The sequence below is a fragment of the Plectrocnemia conspersa genome, unplaced genomic scaffold (genome assembly GCF_051122295.1).
Source record: "Plectrocnemia conspersa isolate PC_06_02 unplaced genomic scaffold, ASM5112229v1 ptg000002l, whole genome shotgun sequence".
Lineage (NCBI taxonomy): Eukaryota > Metazoa > Arthropoda > Insecta > Trichoptera > Polycentropodidae > Plectrocnemia > Plectrocnemia conspersa.
Genome location: NW_028277166.1, coordinates 23,666,454 through 23,686,312, shown reverse-complemented (window position 1 = coordinate 23,686,312; position 19,859 = coordinate 23,666,454). Strand labels below are relative to the sequence as shown.

The following is a 19,859-nucleotide window of genomic DNA, read 5'->3' as shown; positions in this document are numbered from 1 at the left end:
TCTGTTGTTTTAGACACTAATTTATTAAGGGTGGCTTTTTCTTATATTTTTTTATTAAGCTAGTTAAACTTAGTCAATATTCTCGGGCGGGTTTAATATCGCGGTTTGAATGGTTGGCTACGTTTGAATGCACTAATTCCGGGTGTTTTATCAACATAATTTACCAGCGGGTGCCAGAGAAACCCCCTTGGCTTCTTTGTTGGAAATTTTCCGATAATGGGTTGCTATTTGGAATTCATGGGGAGGTGAAAGATACGGTTTTATTTGTTCTTCGGCTCTTTAACAATAATCTGAGAACTCTCCTTTGTATTCATCGATATTGTTTCGCTAGACTTTAATTAAGTATTTGTAATGGATATCCAATGGAAAGAAAATTTGATAAATATTATTTAAACAACAAAATAAAATACTAATCCAATTGTATTTTATCTCTTTATCTTAAGCAAATTTTGCCATATATAATATAAATGTAAATTTACAGGCAAAGTATGAATTTTGAAAATGCATACTCTTTTTAATCTATGTATGTACTGTCAAGACACTTCAGTTACAGTACACACTAAATAACCTTATTATTGTATTCTCTTACTGTTCTGTGTTTGTAAAAGTATTTAAAATTATATGATACATATATTAAATAAGTATTTTTTATTTTAAATCATTTGCCAACTTATATCAAATGAATTTGATATAAGTTGGCATCTCATTTTCAAATGAATTTGTTACTAAGAGTTATTAATGTAGTGTTCACTGTTCTGACCAACGCTATTTATTATTATTATTATTATTGGTTTTACGAATAGTTGCTCGCGATTAGGTTGGCTGTCAAGCAAATCTTTTTCGTTGTTGGTGTAACTAGCTTACGTCGAAAAGTTCACACACGCACTAGTTAAAGCATACATTATTTAGCGAAAGAATACACGCATTGTAAACTTTTACTAAAAGTTAGTGCATACTTTGGCCAGTAATTGTATACTTTATCGAAATTTAACACTTTAACTGTAACATTTACAAAGTATAAGGAAATCTGTGAGACAGTGCATACATTAAAATATCATATATTTACATACATATCTGTATATAGTTACTATAAGGTATTTCTTTAAATTAATTAACTGCAGTTTCTAACCTTTCTGCTAATAATATTATATATTAGTATATTATCAGAGGATGAAAAAATACACGATATCTAGATTTATTACTTCCTTGAAAACTGTGAAATGTTCTTCGTTTTTTATTACTGTTCTTGCATCAAAATCCATTTAATTTTAATATAACTTTTAAGCAACATTTACTTCGCGCTAGTTAATAAATCACTGTAATAAATATGTGCAATATACATAATATATAAAATATTAATTTTATTTTCAACTTTATTGTATGTATTATATCGTAGGCAATTAATTTACAATTTAACGATTCGTGGTAGTTATAATATTAAAATATTTTTTCAAAGAAATATTACTACACGAGTAGAATATATAAAACCAAATTCGTGGAAATTTGGTATATAAAAACCACGAGGGAATTACATTTTTCACAAAAAACTCAAGATGAATTATTAGAACAATATCAGCCAGGACAGAATTTACAAAAAAATATTTTGTTATAAATCGTCTTCCTAAAATATTTTGAGATAAATGTGTATTATTTTTTTACTTCTGATGCAAAATTATGTTATATCCTGACTAGACTCAAAGTCACTATAAACTATTGTGTAATATTATATAAATACTTTGATAGTAAAGTGATCATATTTTTACAAAAACTTGAATTAGGAACATTGACAGCTTTTTTTAAATTTATATAAATAAATTGGTAGTTGTGGCAATATTTAGTTTGCAATGCCTTAATATTTTTTTACATACATATATATTTTTTATGGATCACTGCATACCACAACTGTGTTCATTGTTTAACTTGAAAAACAAACATAAATTTAACATTTTAATAAACCAACCGAATCGGGTATACATCTCGACGTATTTAGTGGTTAATACGTATATTATATTACCTGAACCGAGTTTACAGCCGTAAAACGAACCCGGGTCAAATATAATCGTCACGCATTCGTAGAATTTTAGTCTTAATCGTAGTTTATGTAAAAGGTCGTAACTCGAAACTGAAGTTAATTGATTAAAGCTTTGACGTCATAGAGTGTGTTTTTGTTCCAAAGTTCCAAAAATGGAACGATACGAATATTTATCTACGTACATTTATGCCAGCTTTCGTAACGGGCTTGACATATTATATAATACGAACTGGCGTCAGGCGTCGATGATATTATCCAGAATTCTACTAAAATATTATTTTTGGAAAGGATAGCGTATTAAATTAATAGGCGATTAGCCGAGAGGTATGACAGAGCTTAAAGTTTGTCGGTCGTAAAATCGTGTGTATGTAAAAGCTCATTTGAGTTATCGGATGATATTTTAGCCCAGTCCCTAGAGTCGCAAGATTTATATATTTGTTTGCAATCATTCTATAAAATTTATGTGTTAAATGATTTAAGTAAATGCTAGATTTTATAATATAAAAATCTATATTTAAATTTAAAGCAACATGTTTGAAAATAACGACATAAATATTCTCTAAATGAATATAAAAATATGTACTTAATCTCATTACATGAAATATCAGTATTTTATAAGTTCACTAATTAGACTTTGCCACCCGATACTGACACCATTTTTGTAAGTTATATATTTTGTACAACAATCTGCTAACGGTTCTTTTAGTCACCAATATATAAGTATTAAAAAACTTATGTATGTGTAGTACCACATTTTCCTGTCAATCATAAAGCAAATTTACTTTGTCGGTCAATATTTAATTATGCAAAAATGACACGCGTGCTATCAAAATTAGAGATCGTTAATTATTTTTTAAGGGAAGGAAACTTGACAATGAGGCCATTAGCGAATTTCCGACGAGTCACACCCGCGGGAAGACCATTTGGGAAACTCTGATATGTACAATCTCTTAAAATCGACGCCGAGGGACGTTTCGAGTAACATGGCTTCCAATTATTTTGCTCCTATCTCGAGACATTCTTGAAATAATTCGAGATTTTCCACTTTATATAATGTATTAGATAAGTAAAATGACAGTATAAACGTATTTTAAACACTTACAATCTGTTTTAGTTCATATAAATAAGAGTTAGGCACAGCATTTTGAACTTACTTTGAATAAAATATTTTAATTAGTTGTATTTTTAGCTAGATCCGTCAAACAAAATAAGCCTTTTAAATGAAATTGAAATATAAATTTTAATTTCAACTTATACTTCGATAATATTATGATAGACTATAAGATAAAATTTCACATTAAACACAAAAGTATTATTATAAAATTTTAATTTAAAAATTGAGATTAAATTTACGTTTCGTTAAACGGAAACGACAAACGCAGCAAATATTATTTTTTGGCAACTTAAGACAATACAAATAATACAGAAATATATATAAATTAAGCCAAACATAAATTTTATTTAGCGAAATAAAAAGATACTTTTTCATTTAACATTTATGAAATTAAGTCAATTGCTCTTTTTATATTATATTTTTTCTTTCTAAAGAAAATTCTTTCACACAAATTTATGAAAAACATTTTATTAAAAAATATAAACCTAATTAAGTAGAACAAAAAGCTGTTGGTATGAGTAAAATGTTCACCTTTATTATGAAAATAAAGATTAGTATTTATTATTATGTAACACAAAAATTAGCATTGAAAAGTAATTTTCGTAAAGGAAAAATTAATAATTTATTTGCCCTAAATATATTGTTAGGAAAACCAGTCGTTTATAATATTATTAATAAAAAATACCCCATTACATAAGGCATTATAAATAAACGTAGTTAAGGTCCATTTATTAATGTTTTAAGTTACAAAAGGGTTTCTAATCTATATTAAAAAATATTGTTTTAAGATTTATAATCTTATATACATAATAATTTATTTATTGATTATTTATACAAGCATTAGTCAAAATAAATAAAATTTACAATTGGCAGCAAATAATGCTTCTCAATAAATTAAAATATTTTTTTTTGTTAAAAATTAAATTTATTGAAATATTTTGAAATAGTTTTTAAACGCCGTAATTTTAAAGATAAGTAGTAATTTTTATCTGATAAATTCACAGCTGCATTCATTCTAAGCACTACAAAAAGAGACAGAGATTTCAATAAACACTATAAAAACATTGTTTGACAATACAAGTTTTATGGCCGACTCTAGGAATTACTATTAGCAAACATTTCGTTTTGCACATACACCAATTAATAAAACAAAAAGGAATGCAAGGATCAATGTTGTCATTTTCCTAGCATATTTTTCATACTAGGAAAATAGCACGAAACAGTAAGTGACTGTTATTAAACATACACTAATTATTTTGGTCAAAATTCAACTAATATATTAATAAATAATTTAAAGTAAATTATTCAATTATTAATTATTCACTCGTATGTTAAATTTATATGCAAAAATATTGAGCCAAATTACTGTTTATAAAATCAGTAGAAATATTTTTTTACTTAAAAAAGTATTTCTATATACTGTTAGATAATACACCAGATGACTTAAAGAAGGGAAGACGAAGTCTTTGGTGATTGGTTGACGCAATGAAAGAATCAGTTCAGTTGAAGCAAAGGCCCTTGAATGATCTTGAATTATTGTGATAAAAATAAATAAATTATAATACATACTGTGTTTTACATATATTTTTTATTATGTCTAAGTTTCTCTATAACTTTTAAAAATGTGAAATCTGGACCCTTACCGCTCTCTATGGCAAAATTTATAGTGTGCTCAAAAAATATCTATATAAAAAAATCGATTTTCACAAGAAAAATATAAGCGTTATTATAGACAGCTTTAAAAGTATTATATAACTTCACATTTCAATCACGTTATTGAATCTTTGTAGCATAAAATTAAAAGCAAATTTAATCTTAAAATACGCTTAACTTATTTATAAAAAAAAAATATGAAAAAATACTAAAAAAAATATTAAAATATTCAATTGATATATTAAAATAATGAAGTGATTTGTATGATTTTTGTGTAATATTGCAAAAAAAGCGATTTCAGAAACAATGAATTTTGATAAAAAGGAAATTGACCATACCTGAAATCTGAAATTCTATGCATAATTCTTATTTTTTTAACGAAAAACTTCTTTTTTATTGTGCTTTATTAATGTTACATAATCTTGTTTCATATATTTGTAAAAAAAATACAAATCAAATAAAGGTACCGTTTTCTTTCTTTACTTACATATCAAGCATTCCTCTTTCTTTAGTTTTTTTGACATTTCCGCTTATTTTTCTTTTGTACAAATATTGTTAATGGACATCAGTTGTCGCCTTACTTACGATATAATTGCTAGGTTTTTCCGTCGCGTGTCTCTGTTCCGTGAAATAATATTACGTGTAAAAAAAGTACAATTTTCCGCACGCTGACATGTTTGCAGGGCGTTTTCATATCGTGTCGCTTTATTATATACAAAAACGACTAGTGTAAACAAGGGGTTGATAATTTACGAGATTAGGTCATCTTTTGTGCCGTGTCGTACCATCAAAGACTCGACTCGAAACTCGATCGTTTTCATGTCTTTTATATTCAAGATTTCCACTGAATTTGCTATTGAAATGGATTAAACGTCTGGATTAATTAATCGAAAGTGAAACTTGAATTTGTGATTGAAATTTAAGCCTGTGCTTACAATTATATAGTTAAACAATCAGATGAGAATTTAGATGTTTGTTTTAACTAAATTATATTTTATATTCTATTGATAAATTCCCTTTTTTTTGCGTTTTGGCATGCACGAATTTAACTTTAACCATTAAACAACAGAGCTTGCTAGTCGCATTTTTACAGTGTTTAATCAACGCACATTGTATGTATAATATTTATAAACACCACTGTGCTTTGCAAAAAATTCAGGAATACGTAACGGTTTATTTTAATCACGTTTTGCAAAAACTCGTTTCGAATTCCAGGAGTGCAAAATACTATTCAGGATATATTCAAAAAATGTTTCAAAAACGTTTTATATGCGTAGTAAGTTTATAATGTATAATTATTTTATAATTTGATTGAACAGATGATATAATGTATATTGAATATTTATTGCAAAGTGATAGTTTTATAAGAAAATGCTTCTGTATACATCAGTGTTTTGACTTCTTTGATCATCTGACAAATATCAAATGAAACTATTTTTTTGTCTAATGCGCATATACATTTGCCAACATCGCCATTCGATGAAATGCGTACTCTTGTAATGATTTTTTTTTTATTATAACAAGACTCAATTTTCTGAAATAAGTGATATTAAACAGCCGTGTTCTGGCTAATATAACTTTTAGAATGAGAGAAGTTCGATGTCTTTTTCATTTCTCGAGCCATTGAATTAAAGCTGAACCATTCTCTTTACTGGTTACTGTCTTATACGTATATTATTAAATTGTATAATTGCGTAACAGTTGACTTAAAAATCGACATATCGACAACTTCGTCTTTTTATGATACTGTAAATTTGGTGAAGATGTGCACCTTATCCTTTGTATTTAGCACCGACCTTTTAGTGCCTTTGTTTGTGTAAAGTCTACGGTCTAGACATGTATAATAACTGACTAATGTCTATGAGAAAAACTATATTTAAATAATAGTTAAATAAAACAAGTATATGCCCTATTTTTACATTTAAAATGTAATGTTCAACTTTTTATATTGATTTATTTATAACTATACATTCTTTAAATAATATCATAAAAAATTAAACGCAGTTAGGGAGTAGAATTAAGATTGCAAAAAAATATTTATTGTATTGATTTATTAATTACGAATACTATTTATTCTGCAGATAGGTTTTATTCATTAAGGTATTTTTTTAATATTGACTGCTTTCCGGAACTACTTAAGTTTGTGCAAACGTTGAGAGGTTTTTTTCGCTAATAGGTGCTCTGTGTAAATATATAATACAAACGTTGAGAGGATTTTTCGTTAATAAATGTTTTGTAAATAAAGAAGAGCTAAGGGCTTAGTGCTCTTATAATATAAATGGATGGATTTTTATAGTTATCTGTAAATGAATAAAGGAGATTAAGTAAAATAAAAATTATCAGTTGTAAAAAGCATGTCTTTATAGAATAGTTTTATTAATTTATAAATTGATTTTATTATTTTGCTAGTAAATTAATTATAGTTTATTTTTATGCTTATTAAATATTAATTCGATGATCTTTTTTGAACCTCCAGCTCAAATTTACTTAGTTAAATATTTTACTTTCTGGACTAATTTTACGAAATCAGGTGTTTTATGATATTTCATGATACTCCATAAAAATGTATGTAGTACACAATTTTTTTAATTATTTTAAAATGTTTGTATTTTTTATGGTATTAGTAACATGTATCTAGATAATTTAAAAATCATTTTTAATATACGATTAACTTTATTAAAATATTTGCAAAAATAATTTACCGTAAATTATAGACCTTTGTGTATAATATAATACACAAATCATATTTATATGCTTCGCAACAATCAACTCATGAGGGTCGCATTGAATTTTTTCCCATTGTATCAAAAACCGCAAAACTCTTTGTGGAAAGCTTACAAAAAAAAATATAAAACAAACACATTTATACGTTCCAATTTATTTTCGTTACCACTTTTGTTTTGAGCAAATCTGCCTCTCCTCAGCATTTTTTTATTTGTATGTATTACGTATACACACAATGCGATTAAATTATTTCCTTTCGCCATATACATACAAATTGCGTTATTTCATCGTCTCACGCAGGTTTCGCATACCCTGAATTGGCTGTATTAAATTTCATTCAACACCCAGCGACCAAAAGCGAAGAAGCATGCGGGAAATCTCTCAAGTTTTCCCTCCTTTGTGTCGGTCATTCGCTGTTTTATCCAGCGGTGGAAGCTTCCCCTTAACCTGCACAGACCACTCCAGCGGTCCTCAAAACTGCTACACTCCATCCGACTACTAATGTTACAGTGCAACATCCGAGGTTCGCACATACAGTATCACGTACGAAGAACAAGGAAAACGACCGGGTGGCCGAGAAGTAATTTGAGCAAAGTTACTCGAATCACTCGGAAGCTGTTGTTGTTCGATACTATGTGTGGGTGTGTTTGTAGAAAAGCTTTTAATGCTAGAAAGTAGAACGTTTTCTAGGAGAGGATAAGTTGTGTACGGAACGTGTTTAATTGTGTTTCATAAATCTTATTAAAGCTGTGTCATTAATCATTGGCAGCGTAATATTATTGTTGTTGTATGATTTGCTGAAGTAAATAAACGATATGTAGGTACATATTACGCCTTATATTATATGTGTGCATTGTGTAATGTAAATTCGATAACATAAAAAATAAGTTTTGTGAATATATAATATTAGCCTATCCTAATAAAATAAATAAATTTTGTACTTCTTTATTTATTCAATAAATACAAATAACCCGAACATCGTTATTTGCGGATCAAAATCAAATTTGTCAAAAACTATATACACATTCTCCAGCAAATTTTACACTTGACCTTTTCTATATGGCCCTTAAACCCTTAAACCTAGCATTCCCATACCACAGTCTTCGCCTCAAGGATAGACATTTTTCATCAATGATACCGCGCCCTAGCATTAGATCCTATACGTCACTCTTGTCGTCATTATATCATCATTTTGTTTCATATCAGATCATAATAATGACAGGGTGGGATTAGGGGTCGGTTTCGCCCTCGACGCGCAATTCATCTTGCGTCTTATTCAATGGCAATTTTTTGCTCCAATTTGCGCTCGAATAATTTTGTATAAATTGCTCAAGAGTCGAAAGGATAATTATCACATTAAAACGAATTCGTAACCAATTTGGAATGGGGTATTTGACGATCCTTAGAAAAGTTGATTGGACTTTTAATTAATTAGTAAAATAACCGATATCCCGTTATTGGGATGATTGAACAAAAACTGAATGAAAAAAGGGATGAATATTTTTTCTCCAATCTACATTAATTTTTATGTTTGTATAACATATAACATATGTATGTAATACTTCAAAATAATTCTTAAATAACATTTAAAATATAAATTTACTATGAATTTAGAATTCATAAAACTAATCAGTATAGACCAGAGGTCGGCAAAGTGCGGCTCCGGAGCCGCATGCGGCTCTTTGGCCCCTTAAGTGCGGCTCTGGCACAAATATCCACCGGCATTTACGCGCCGGATTTAAAAAACAAGGAAACATAGAGCTCTAAATTTGAACGTCTTTGTGTTGATTTGGAAAATTATGATAAAGGTTTGCTAAATTAATAAATAAATTTGGCTCTCAATTTTTTTTTAATCGTTGTAATGTACATATTTGGCTCTTTGGCTAATAAGTTTGCTGACCACTGGTATAGACCGATCAGTACCAAAGCTGTCGATGTATATGGTCAGTATAAACATCCAAAGATTAGTAATGGTACAGAATGGTCGAGTAATGTTTGATTTGACAATTGGCTGGAATAAATTCGATAAATGTTTTAAACTGTAAATTAATAGATATTAACCAATTTCATGATACCTAAAAGGTATATATATATATATATATATATATATATATATATATATATATATATATATATATATATATATATATAAATATATATATATAAATACCAATTATAATTTAATGCTAGCTTAACTATTTTTAACGCAGGATACTTATGATGATTATTTTTATATTACCAATACTTTTACTGTGTTAAGATCTTAAATCGATTGATTTACACAAACTTTACACAATTTGCGTTAACACAGTCAGTTCAAGAGCAATCTATTACATCATTATTCATAATTTATAAAGAGATAGTTAGTTTGTTTACGCCCGTACTATTAGCTCTAAAGCACACGATACGGATATACGTTCGATATACTTATCACTACTCTTATTGATTTATAAATAATAAAAAAATATAGTAATGATTTTAATTTTTATATATTTGTTCAAAATATAAACAGGAGTAATGATAAGTATATTGAACGTATATCGTGTGCTTTAAAGCTAATAGTAGGGGCATAAACCTAAATTCAATTATAAATAATGATGATATGAATAGCTCTCGAACTGACTGTGTTAACGCAAATATAGTATAGGTACATTAGTATGATTTTGTCTTGATATTTTTTTAATATATTTTATTTACTAAAAGCACTATTCTATAATAGAACGCAAATTAGGTATGAAAATATGCGCTTATGCTATTTGAGCTGCATCAAAAATCATTTAATCAAGGACTCGATTCATCTGGATTCACTCGCATTCGACATCGCCGCCCGACACTGACACCTGATTTATTAATATACATCACTCGAAAAAAGTTTCCTCCTATTATAAAATAGGAATTGCTATGTCCAGTAGTGGAGAAGTCCTATATCACGTATGAATACGATAGGGATTTTAAAGAAACACGCTTTCGAAAGGTCAAAAAAGCTCTCTATCTGGGTACATGGTCGGTCACATTCGACCGGCTCACGGCCCATTAAGTTTTCGTTTCGCCGAAGGCAAGCTCTCCGTGAACTTTACGCTGGCATTTATTCCGCTTTTCTGTACACACAATACGACACCGTAAATAAGGCTCGTTTACGTGCCTTTCTAGTATTGTAAATGCCGAAGAATTAACGTGATACAAAAATGTCAACGCGAAAACGACGAGTTTAACGTTGATGATAAGCGCTAACTATAGATGTTAATTTACTCGCTAAGCGATAATTTAACAATGAGGCGATAATCGTTTTATCACAGAATTTATCTAAGCTATTTCACTGATACATAGACACTAACCCTAAATCAAATTAGTAAACTTATGAGTTTTAGAATCAATGTGTATTTTTGTATGCTTTCTTGACTACATAATATGCAGAAATGTAAAATTATCGATAATCTATTTATAGGAATAGTAGATATTTTATATTTAGACGCATTTTAATAGGCAAATAAAACTAACCAATCGGATGCTAGCGTCATATTTATTTGTTGTGTTTGGTTTGGTTATTTTCATGACGCAACCGATTATTATTTCAATTGCTATTTTGGTCTTATTAAAATAAGACAAGCAATGACAAATTTGTTTTATTTTTTGACATATGTTAACATGTATACAAGCTATATTTCTTGAGCTATTTAGTATTTATTTTATTAAACATAATATATACATACATTAGCGATTAAAACCAACGAAGGGTACATCATTTTTTTATTGAAAAAACTTAAGTATTTAAATAAAATTAATATCACAGTGACGCAATAGTAAACTCGAATCAAATAATTTAAGACTTTAATGCTATACATCATACATATATACGTACTTTTTTCTGGCAAACAAACTTCTCAAGTGTTATCTAAAAAATGTGTTTATTACATTAATATATACTAAAAATAATGAAGAACATAAATATTTAATGAATAAGAAGTCTGTATATTGTTTTTTTTTTTGCAATTTAATCAAAAGTTAGTCAATTTTATATGTGTGATATTAATAAATTGATTTTTAAGCGCTATACTTTATACTGCTTCGTAAAAGTTACACATTAATCTTACTAAAGAATAAGTAACAATTCAGGCTTTCGATGCTGGTATTTTTTTTAGTAGAATCTTGGCATTGATTTTTAAAATATAATAAAGGTAAATAAAATATCGCTTAATAAATAAAAAATAAAATATTATCCATAAAAAATATATCAATTTTATATTTTTTTTTGCTAAGTAATTTATTTAATCTATATTATTTTTTTATTACACAACGGCTTACAGACTATTATGCTATAATTTAACCACCCTTCTACCAAAACATCGCCAAAACAGGCTTTCAAAGGCAATTTGCATATTTAGAACGGCATGCAAATATTTAAAATGCGAAATTATTTATACATTCATGTCATTTCCTTCACTTTTATAGGCTTTTAACGCATGAAAGCGCAATTAGTGACCCGCCATTACTTTACCATCCTTCGAATAACCTCTGTATGGGTCCCATTTTAAATTTAAATGAAGCATACGCGCACACTAACATATGGTTATTAAGTTTATACGACAAATATCAACACAGAAAGGGCGTATGCCATTAACCGCTTTCCCATAAGCTCATTCCGCAAATTACCCGCAATAAGGGACAAGTGTAGAATAGAATAATCTAATAGACATGAAACATTTAGTTCGATAAATATAAACATATTGATCAAACAAACGTTCGTTCTATATAAAAAAAAATGTATTAAATTATATAAATGGACTATAAAAGCGACACGCGCATTTTGAGCTAGAACCAAAAATAAACTCACTATAAATAAATTAAAAATGTAAAGTTTCATTTAAAAAATATATTTGTACGCTTAATTTATAAAAACGATGTAAAATAATATATAAAATAATATAGAAAATTATATCGAAAAACGACGTTGAATATTGAGCAGAATTTTCACTTGAAAGCGTTACAAGTTAGTTTTAATTAAATAAAAAATAAATAAAAATCGTAAATTTAAAAATAAATTAAACTGAGTATTACTAAAAATGTCTGCATGGAACAACCACATACAAAAATATATGTATTAAAGTTAAGGAAAAGCTTAAAATGTACCATCTGAAGTATGGTGATAAAAATATACGATATTTTCATAAATTAAGCTTAATACTAGAGACATGTATTTTGAGCCATTTTTTTATAAATGCCTAAATTCATAAAACGTAAAGTATACAAATATATGATAATATTGTAATTTTTGATAAAATTGAAATTTTTTTAAGATCACTTCAATTTTGCTTTCTGGTTCGCCATGTTTAAAACATATACGATCTGGTCGTTAATATATGGAATATACCACTATATGAATAAAATTTAATTTAAGTAAAATTGTATCAAGTTTTTAAAGATCGATTATTTTCTTTTCAGATTATTCGAAGAGCACCAAGATCTACTGAACTTGTTTGAAAAATTTAAAAGCTTAAAAACAAAGGAGGAGCAGGTTAATTCCATGGAGTTGGCTGAGCACGCCAACAATGTCATGCAGACCTTAGACGAGGGGATCAAGGGTCTGGACGATATAGATACATTTTTGGAGTTTTTGCACCAAGTCGGCGCTAGTCACACGAAGATACCCGGTTTCAAAGTCGAATACTTTTGGGTAAGCATCCGAATTAAACATTTTTTTTATATAGCCATATTATCAGAAAGTTGCCTCTCGAAATAAGAATTTTTATTTTAATTCACTTTCTCTTCTAACTTACCTAAAGAGAACTTTCCTCGGTCAGTTTGATTTTTTGAACTTTCCCCATTGAGCTTTCAATGTCGCATTTAATTCATTTCCAGAAACAGGAATTAGAGAGTCACGTTTGATTGACGCTAAATTGAATTTAACTGTTATTTGTAATAAATAATGAACTTACTATTGAGTTTATATTGAATTTAATATTTCATATAAAATATACGTATGTAGTATAAATGTGACACGTGTCACGATGTACGTGTGTACTATATATTTTTGTCTGATTCTAACGTTACAAATTACGGTCGTAACGTACATAATGATATTTTTAAGGGTTGTGAGGGTGGGATTTATATACGTTTGAGGGTTCTGCGAATAAGGTTAACGTGTGGTTAAAATATTTTATATCCCAGCTGCTATTAAATTTTTTTTTTCGCCGTAATTGATTTTTAATCATATTATTATTAATTTATTTATTTTTTTGCTGACAAAAAATCATATTCTTCAATAAATAAAAAGTTCATAAATATCCTTAATGTGCTTACAATTATTTAAATAAAACAGTTATAATAATTATTACATATCTACACATGTACTAACTTTATAATGTTTTACATATATCAGGAGTTGTTTTTAGATCTGTGGTTATCATTTTAAAAAAATCATTATTAATTCTGTAAAAAACAGAATAAATAATAAACTAACTATATATCCGTAAGTAAAGTAAAAACATAGTTGATAGATTAGAAAATTAAATTATTCTAATTGATAGTAAATAGCTCTTGATGTTATTTATATTATTCAAAAAATGTTTGAAAGATAAATATATAAAGAAAAATGTATATTTTTGGGTTTTGATTCTAAAGGGCTTCAAAATCAGAAATTTTAAAATTTTCACTTTACACACAAATATATTCCGGAAAAGCTAGTTGATTTTATAAAGATATATTAATCACAAAAATGTATCAGACGGTGGAGTTAAAATGGCAGTATTCGCTGGCGTGTCGAGTTGTATTATTGCTAACTGTGATCTGTCGTGTGTTTACGTGATACGCTCTGGATAATCAGCTAATGTCTGTTGATGCAGTCGATGTAGTTTCTTGGCTTATCTCTGCTGCTCTGACTCCGTGGCATCTCTCCGTTGGGATAAAGTATCTGTTTTTTATTATGCTTATTCGAATCAAAGATCAATATGTTTTTGAGTCAATTGCATCTCTTCTTGAACACACCCCCCAAAATGAGTTCACGCATTAAGAGAAATGGTCCAGATGGTCATTCTAGCGATCAAAAACCAAAACTTCGCTGAGCAATAATAATGTGTGCATGGTAAAATATATTGTCTTGCGCGCGTCCTTTCCATATAAAGAGTATTTTTTGGTGGTACTAATGGACGATAAACGTCTCGGGATGGAAGTGCTATTATTTCCAATTATTGTAATCTCTCCCATTGTCGAATAGATCTTCCTTCCTGTTTTTTCGAATGATCATTAGAGTGACCTATAAATTATAACAAATTGTTCAAGTGGTTAGAGCCCCAACAATATAATATATAGTACGATTGTACTGCTCTATTATTAAAATCGGATACAATTTTTATAACGTATTAATTTTTAAGTAGCAATACTAAAAAAAATTTAGGAAATTTATAAACAAGATAGGTACGAAGGTATAATTTTTATATTTTCACTTATTTTATAAATAAATTTGATTATAGTAATTATCTGTTTTAAAATAAGTTTAATAAGCACTATTATTAACTTTATATAATGCTTGTTTTCCTAAATTTACGAGAATGAAAGCATTAGTACCAACAAGTCTGTAAAGCGCAAAACATATATATGTTTTCCGCCGTTTTAACAGCTTTGAAACTACTTTTTAAATTGTTTCTTTTCAGAAAACTTTTTGCTTTGAAAATGCACGTAAAAGCTTTCTGTAGTGTATACTATTTATTTAACACAATGTTTAAATTTTTAATCAAATAATTTTTAATAGATAAAAATTTAGTATTTCCATTTAAATATGGTGTTGCATATGCTATTTTATAATACATTATAAATCCTATCATATCTCTGTGACTTCGGTTCATTTCTTCGCTTCGTTGGATTATAACCAACGCGGGATAATCGATTTTCCCGCCGAACAAAAGGGGATAAAATTGAAAAAAAAACACAGAACCTCACTTTGCTGGAAACCGGATTCTATTATCCTGAGTTAATCGAATCATCTCGCCGATACAGGGGTGTGATTTTTCCTGATATCCCCCTAAGGGCTAAATCTGGAAATTAATTCGGATAATATTATAATTTAACTCTGCTGGGGAACAAATCAAACTTTAATTGATTCACCCCAGGCGTTTATTTTATGAGTATTCAATCGCCGATCGGAAAACACGGATGGCACGGGCTTCCATTTATGCAAAGTTTCCACCTTTCGCTAAAATCCGGTGAAGCTGTTAACTTTTCCATTTAGAAATTTGACTATCGTGTTCGATCAGAGGGAAATTAAATTACTTTCAATGAAAAAATCCAATTCGAATGCCATCTTACGCTCGAGTTATTATTATATAAACAAAAAAGCTCACGCCTATTAAGCTTTATTTTTTAAATACAATAAATTAAATATTTCTTAATATAAAAAACATTATTTATAAATTTATTTCCATATTATGTTGCTGATTTAAATCTTTGTGTAGCATTTAAAAATATATACATTAAATGTATATTCTCTTTATCCACAGCATGCATATTTAAATACTTTACAGATAATTTATGAAACGCCAAGGGTCAAATTTAATTAAACCCACAGAAATTATTTATTTAATAACGAACTTTATTTTTGGGGAGGGACGTCGATGGAAATGTTCAGATAACTTTGCTCTATATTCTTCCCAAGTTTTATAAGCTCATTATTCAGGTTATCCATAATAAACGTACGATATATTACATCCAATATTATTAATACATGTAGAATCAGAATGGTAAAAGTTGTTTATTTCGCAAACGATGGAGTCAGACAAGGGATAATTAAATTAATAAAATTTGGCAGCTAGTTAAAGACCCTTCGGGATTGGGTTTTCCTGAGTATTATCAGAGAAAAGCTTGCGTCAGAGATTGGCGTTAAATATAAACGAAAATAAGTCAAAGAACTCAATCGCCAGCAAACGAATACATAAAATACGAAAATTACCAATAATAATCCACTCAGAAATATAAAAATATATTTAATGACATAACGCGTTATTTCTTATTAGTATAATTTATAATATTTTAATAACTTTCAATACTTAATGAGCATTAGGAAAAGCAAATCATGCTCTCAAAAACTCGTTATTGTTTATTTATATTTGTTGAAGCTAAAATTACATTTTAGAATGATATACCGAATAATATTTAATATATAAAACAAATTTAGTTTCGTAAACTTCAGCATTATTGGTTTAGTTAAAATTAATTAATACACAAATCGTATATAGACATACACAGGTATTCAAACAATGGTAAATTTTTAATTACTCTACCCAAACTAATTTAAATATTATTTTCGATTAAACTAATTTTAAGCAATATTGAGAGCACATTTTAAATATAATTAAGCAATGGATGGATATTCGAAAATAGCAATTTTTACTTACTTAATTGCATGTTGGCAAAATGCATTTGGAAACGAGTCGATGAGTGCCATAGCCTGGACACAACCCTTAACGTTTTTTATGACAAAATTTACGGTGTGTTCGACCAATGTATCCCCAGGAAATGTGACCGCGCAAAATTTCTGTCTTTTTTACGCAGAAGTTATTCTTATTTGTGATGATTTCGTAATGTAAATATATTGTATATAAGCGTCATAAATATAATATTAGCATAAAGTTAATACAACTTAACTTATATAAATTATAAAAAGATTAAAGAAACCACTTTTTAGCGAGCTTTAAATGGTTATCTCATAAAATATTTTTTGATAATGTTTTGAATGAGCTGTCTATTATGTACATATATGATATTCAGGAAAGGATTTTTTATAGCATTTTTTTTATATATGTATAGATATATCTCTATTTTTTTAATAATGTTCAATCACCAACATCACACGCTTCAGAAATACTCATTTTTGCGCCCACAACATTTTTTTCTACACGTTCATAGAGAAAAACTGTCAGAGCATAAATTCGAGTCGATAACGTGAAATTTCACTCGTTCGACGCGTCAAATATTTGTATTCGCCCGTCGTATTTTCCAAACGCAAATTTTCAAAAGGTCCCAATTCGATTAAGGGCTCGTCGCAACACCCACCAAAAGGAAGACGTTTCAGTCTGCAAAGATTTTTTCGTATATTTCCGTTCGTCTCGCTCTCATTTCACAAATGAGCATTTTATATTCGAACGCCTCGCTGGAAAGAACTCGCACCATTTAGTCCTTTCTGACGTAGCCCCTCGTTACCCGAGAATCCTTTTGGAAATAGAAATAGAGTATTGGCAGCACCAGGCGGCAAGTACCTCGGTAGTGCCAGGTTTTAAAATTGTTCGCAGAGATTTACTTAGATGTACACATTATTCGCAGAATTTGGAGAAAGAGCTTAATTAGTCCTTTTATCTCAGCGCCAGCTTTGCGACGCTTTTAATTCAAAAGCTTCATTATGAAATCCGTGAACGTTTTGATGACGTAATCAAGCTCTTTATAACTAACGAGCGATATAAATATTTATTTTTTCACGTTAAGTCAACCAGCTCTAATAATAATTCGTAGAATAATTAATTTTTAAAATATATCTGCGGTTTTTACCATGACCTAATTAATATTGTAAGATTTATTTATTATATATTTCTATTTAATTGCATATTTTCAACATGAACCCAGATATTATTTTAAACTTTCATCACACGTCTCAACTATTAATCAGTTTGCGGTCGACGTGTTTGAAAAAGTTTTCAAAACCAATTCAACACAAAAGTTTCTTTCAACTGCTTCACTTTGCTTTTCAACTTTGCGTTTTTCTATTTACTCTTCGCTAACACACAGCTAATATGCAGCTGTAATATTATTTTTAATAAAAAATTATATAGAGCGTTATTAAATTAACTGTATTTAAACATTACATGTATGCATGTATATATATATTAAATAAGTGGTTTTGTTTTATTATTAAAATAGTTTCAAGGGGTACAAATTACGAAATATATTTTTGAGATACATTATAGTCCGCCTAATAATGTTGTACTATCATTAAGAGACATCCATAAAAAACTGTCGCGTTCATCTACAAACATATATCCTAATATAGTATCCCTGGATTACGCATTCCATAGAATGGCAACGTTGGTAATTGTACTGTTCGAACCGAAGCAACTTTACGCTGGCATATTCACTAAATAATGATATGCATTAGGTAATAATATAGAATCTAGTTACGCCCCAAATTATCGGCATTGGACAGTGGAAGTCCAGCACACTATTGATTATTATTTAATTTTATTTGCTATAAAATATAACAATTAAAAATGAATTGATATGAAAGTTTTTTAATATCGACTAACCCCCTTTTTCTCTTGACACTTTCATTTGAATAACACGAATTGACACATCAATCATTTTATATAAACAAAATTATAAAGCGTAGACGCTGCGTATTTCTATCAAATATTAAAAGCGAATCGATAGCTATTTTCAGATCTAAATATACTACAATATTTTATTATAGAGAATTGTGAGTTGCGTTTTCGTTGGTCATTAAATTAAATCAATATTTAGCTTCATGTTAAATTTTAATAATTTACGTTATTTATTCTTGAAACTACCTGAAGGTATTTATACAATGTAGTAGCACAATCATTCCACGTGTGCGTCATACTACCACAATATGACACGCGTACCAAGAAAATGGGATAAGTTATGCCCATTCCGGACTGGGTTTCGTAAAATATTCAGGGAAAAGAAGAAATATTTGTCTGGTAGCAGGAAAAGAATAAAATTTTATGGAGATGTGCTCGACGAGCGTGTAAACCGAGGTCGTACAAAAATACACGCAGAACTTATTATGCATAACTTCAGTTCCAAATTTTTTGAGGCCGAAAGCACGCAAAGTCTTAAGCTTGTACTAATGAAGTGGGAAAAAATCGCATTGCGAATGATCGATTTTAAGTTATTTGCGAGTTGCGTATGTGTTCATTTTGTGTAAGGTATTTTTGAACATTTTGCCGTGTGAGCTGAAACGCATACATTTATGGTATACACGAATGGCTTTCATGCCAATCTATTATTACCTCTATATATCAATAGATATGGATTATCTCATTTATTCTCGCATACGTTTTTTAATCCTACTGGATTCGTCGAAAAAAATGCAATCAAATTTCATCAAAGCTGTCTGATATCATATACTGATACGTTTTGATTGATTTTACGATGACAAAACGCACTCCAAATTTACGTAATTTTTAAATTAAAATAAAATTTTATACACAAACTATTCTTTTTTAAGAATAGCATAATGATTTATTTAATATCAGCAATCTCACATGCTACCTACGTAATATCAAGATTTCCCTAATCCAAATCTTATTTTTGCACTACACTCTCTGGAACTTGGCC

At 28.7% G+C, this 19,859-nt stretch overlaps 1 protein-coding gene across 1 annotated transcript in view; it reads left to right on the top strand.

The window, feature by feature from the left end:
* Positions 1-19,859, top strand: part of LOC148238103 (neuroglobin-like) — a 108,065-nt gene that overhangs the window by 72,127 nt on the left and 16,079 nt on the right. The window contains exon 3 of the mRNA XM_088205551.1: positions 12,963-13,194. Within this exon, the coding sequence (XP_088061677.1) occupies positions 12,963-13,194 (232 nt within the window). The remainder of the gene's footprint in view (positions 1-12,962; positions 13,195-19,859) is intronic.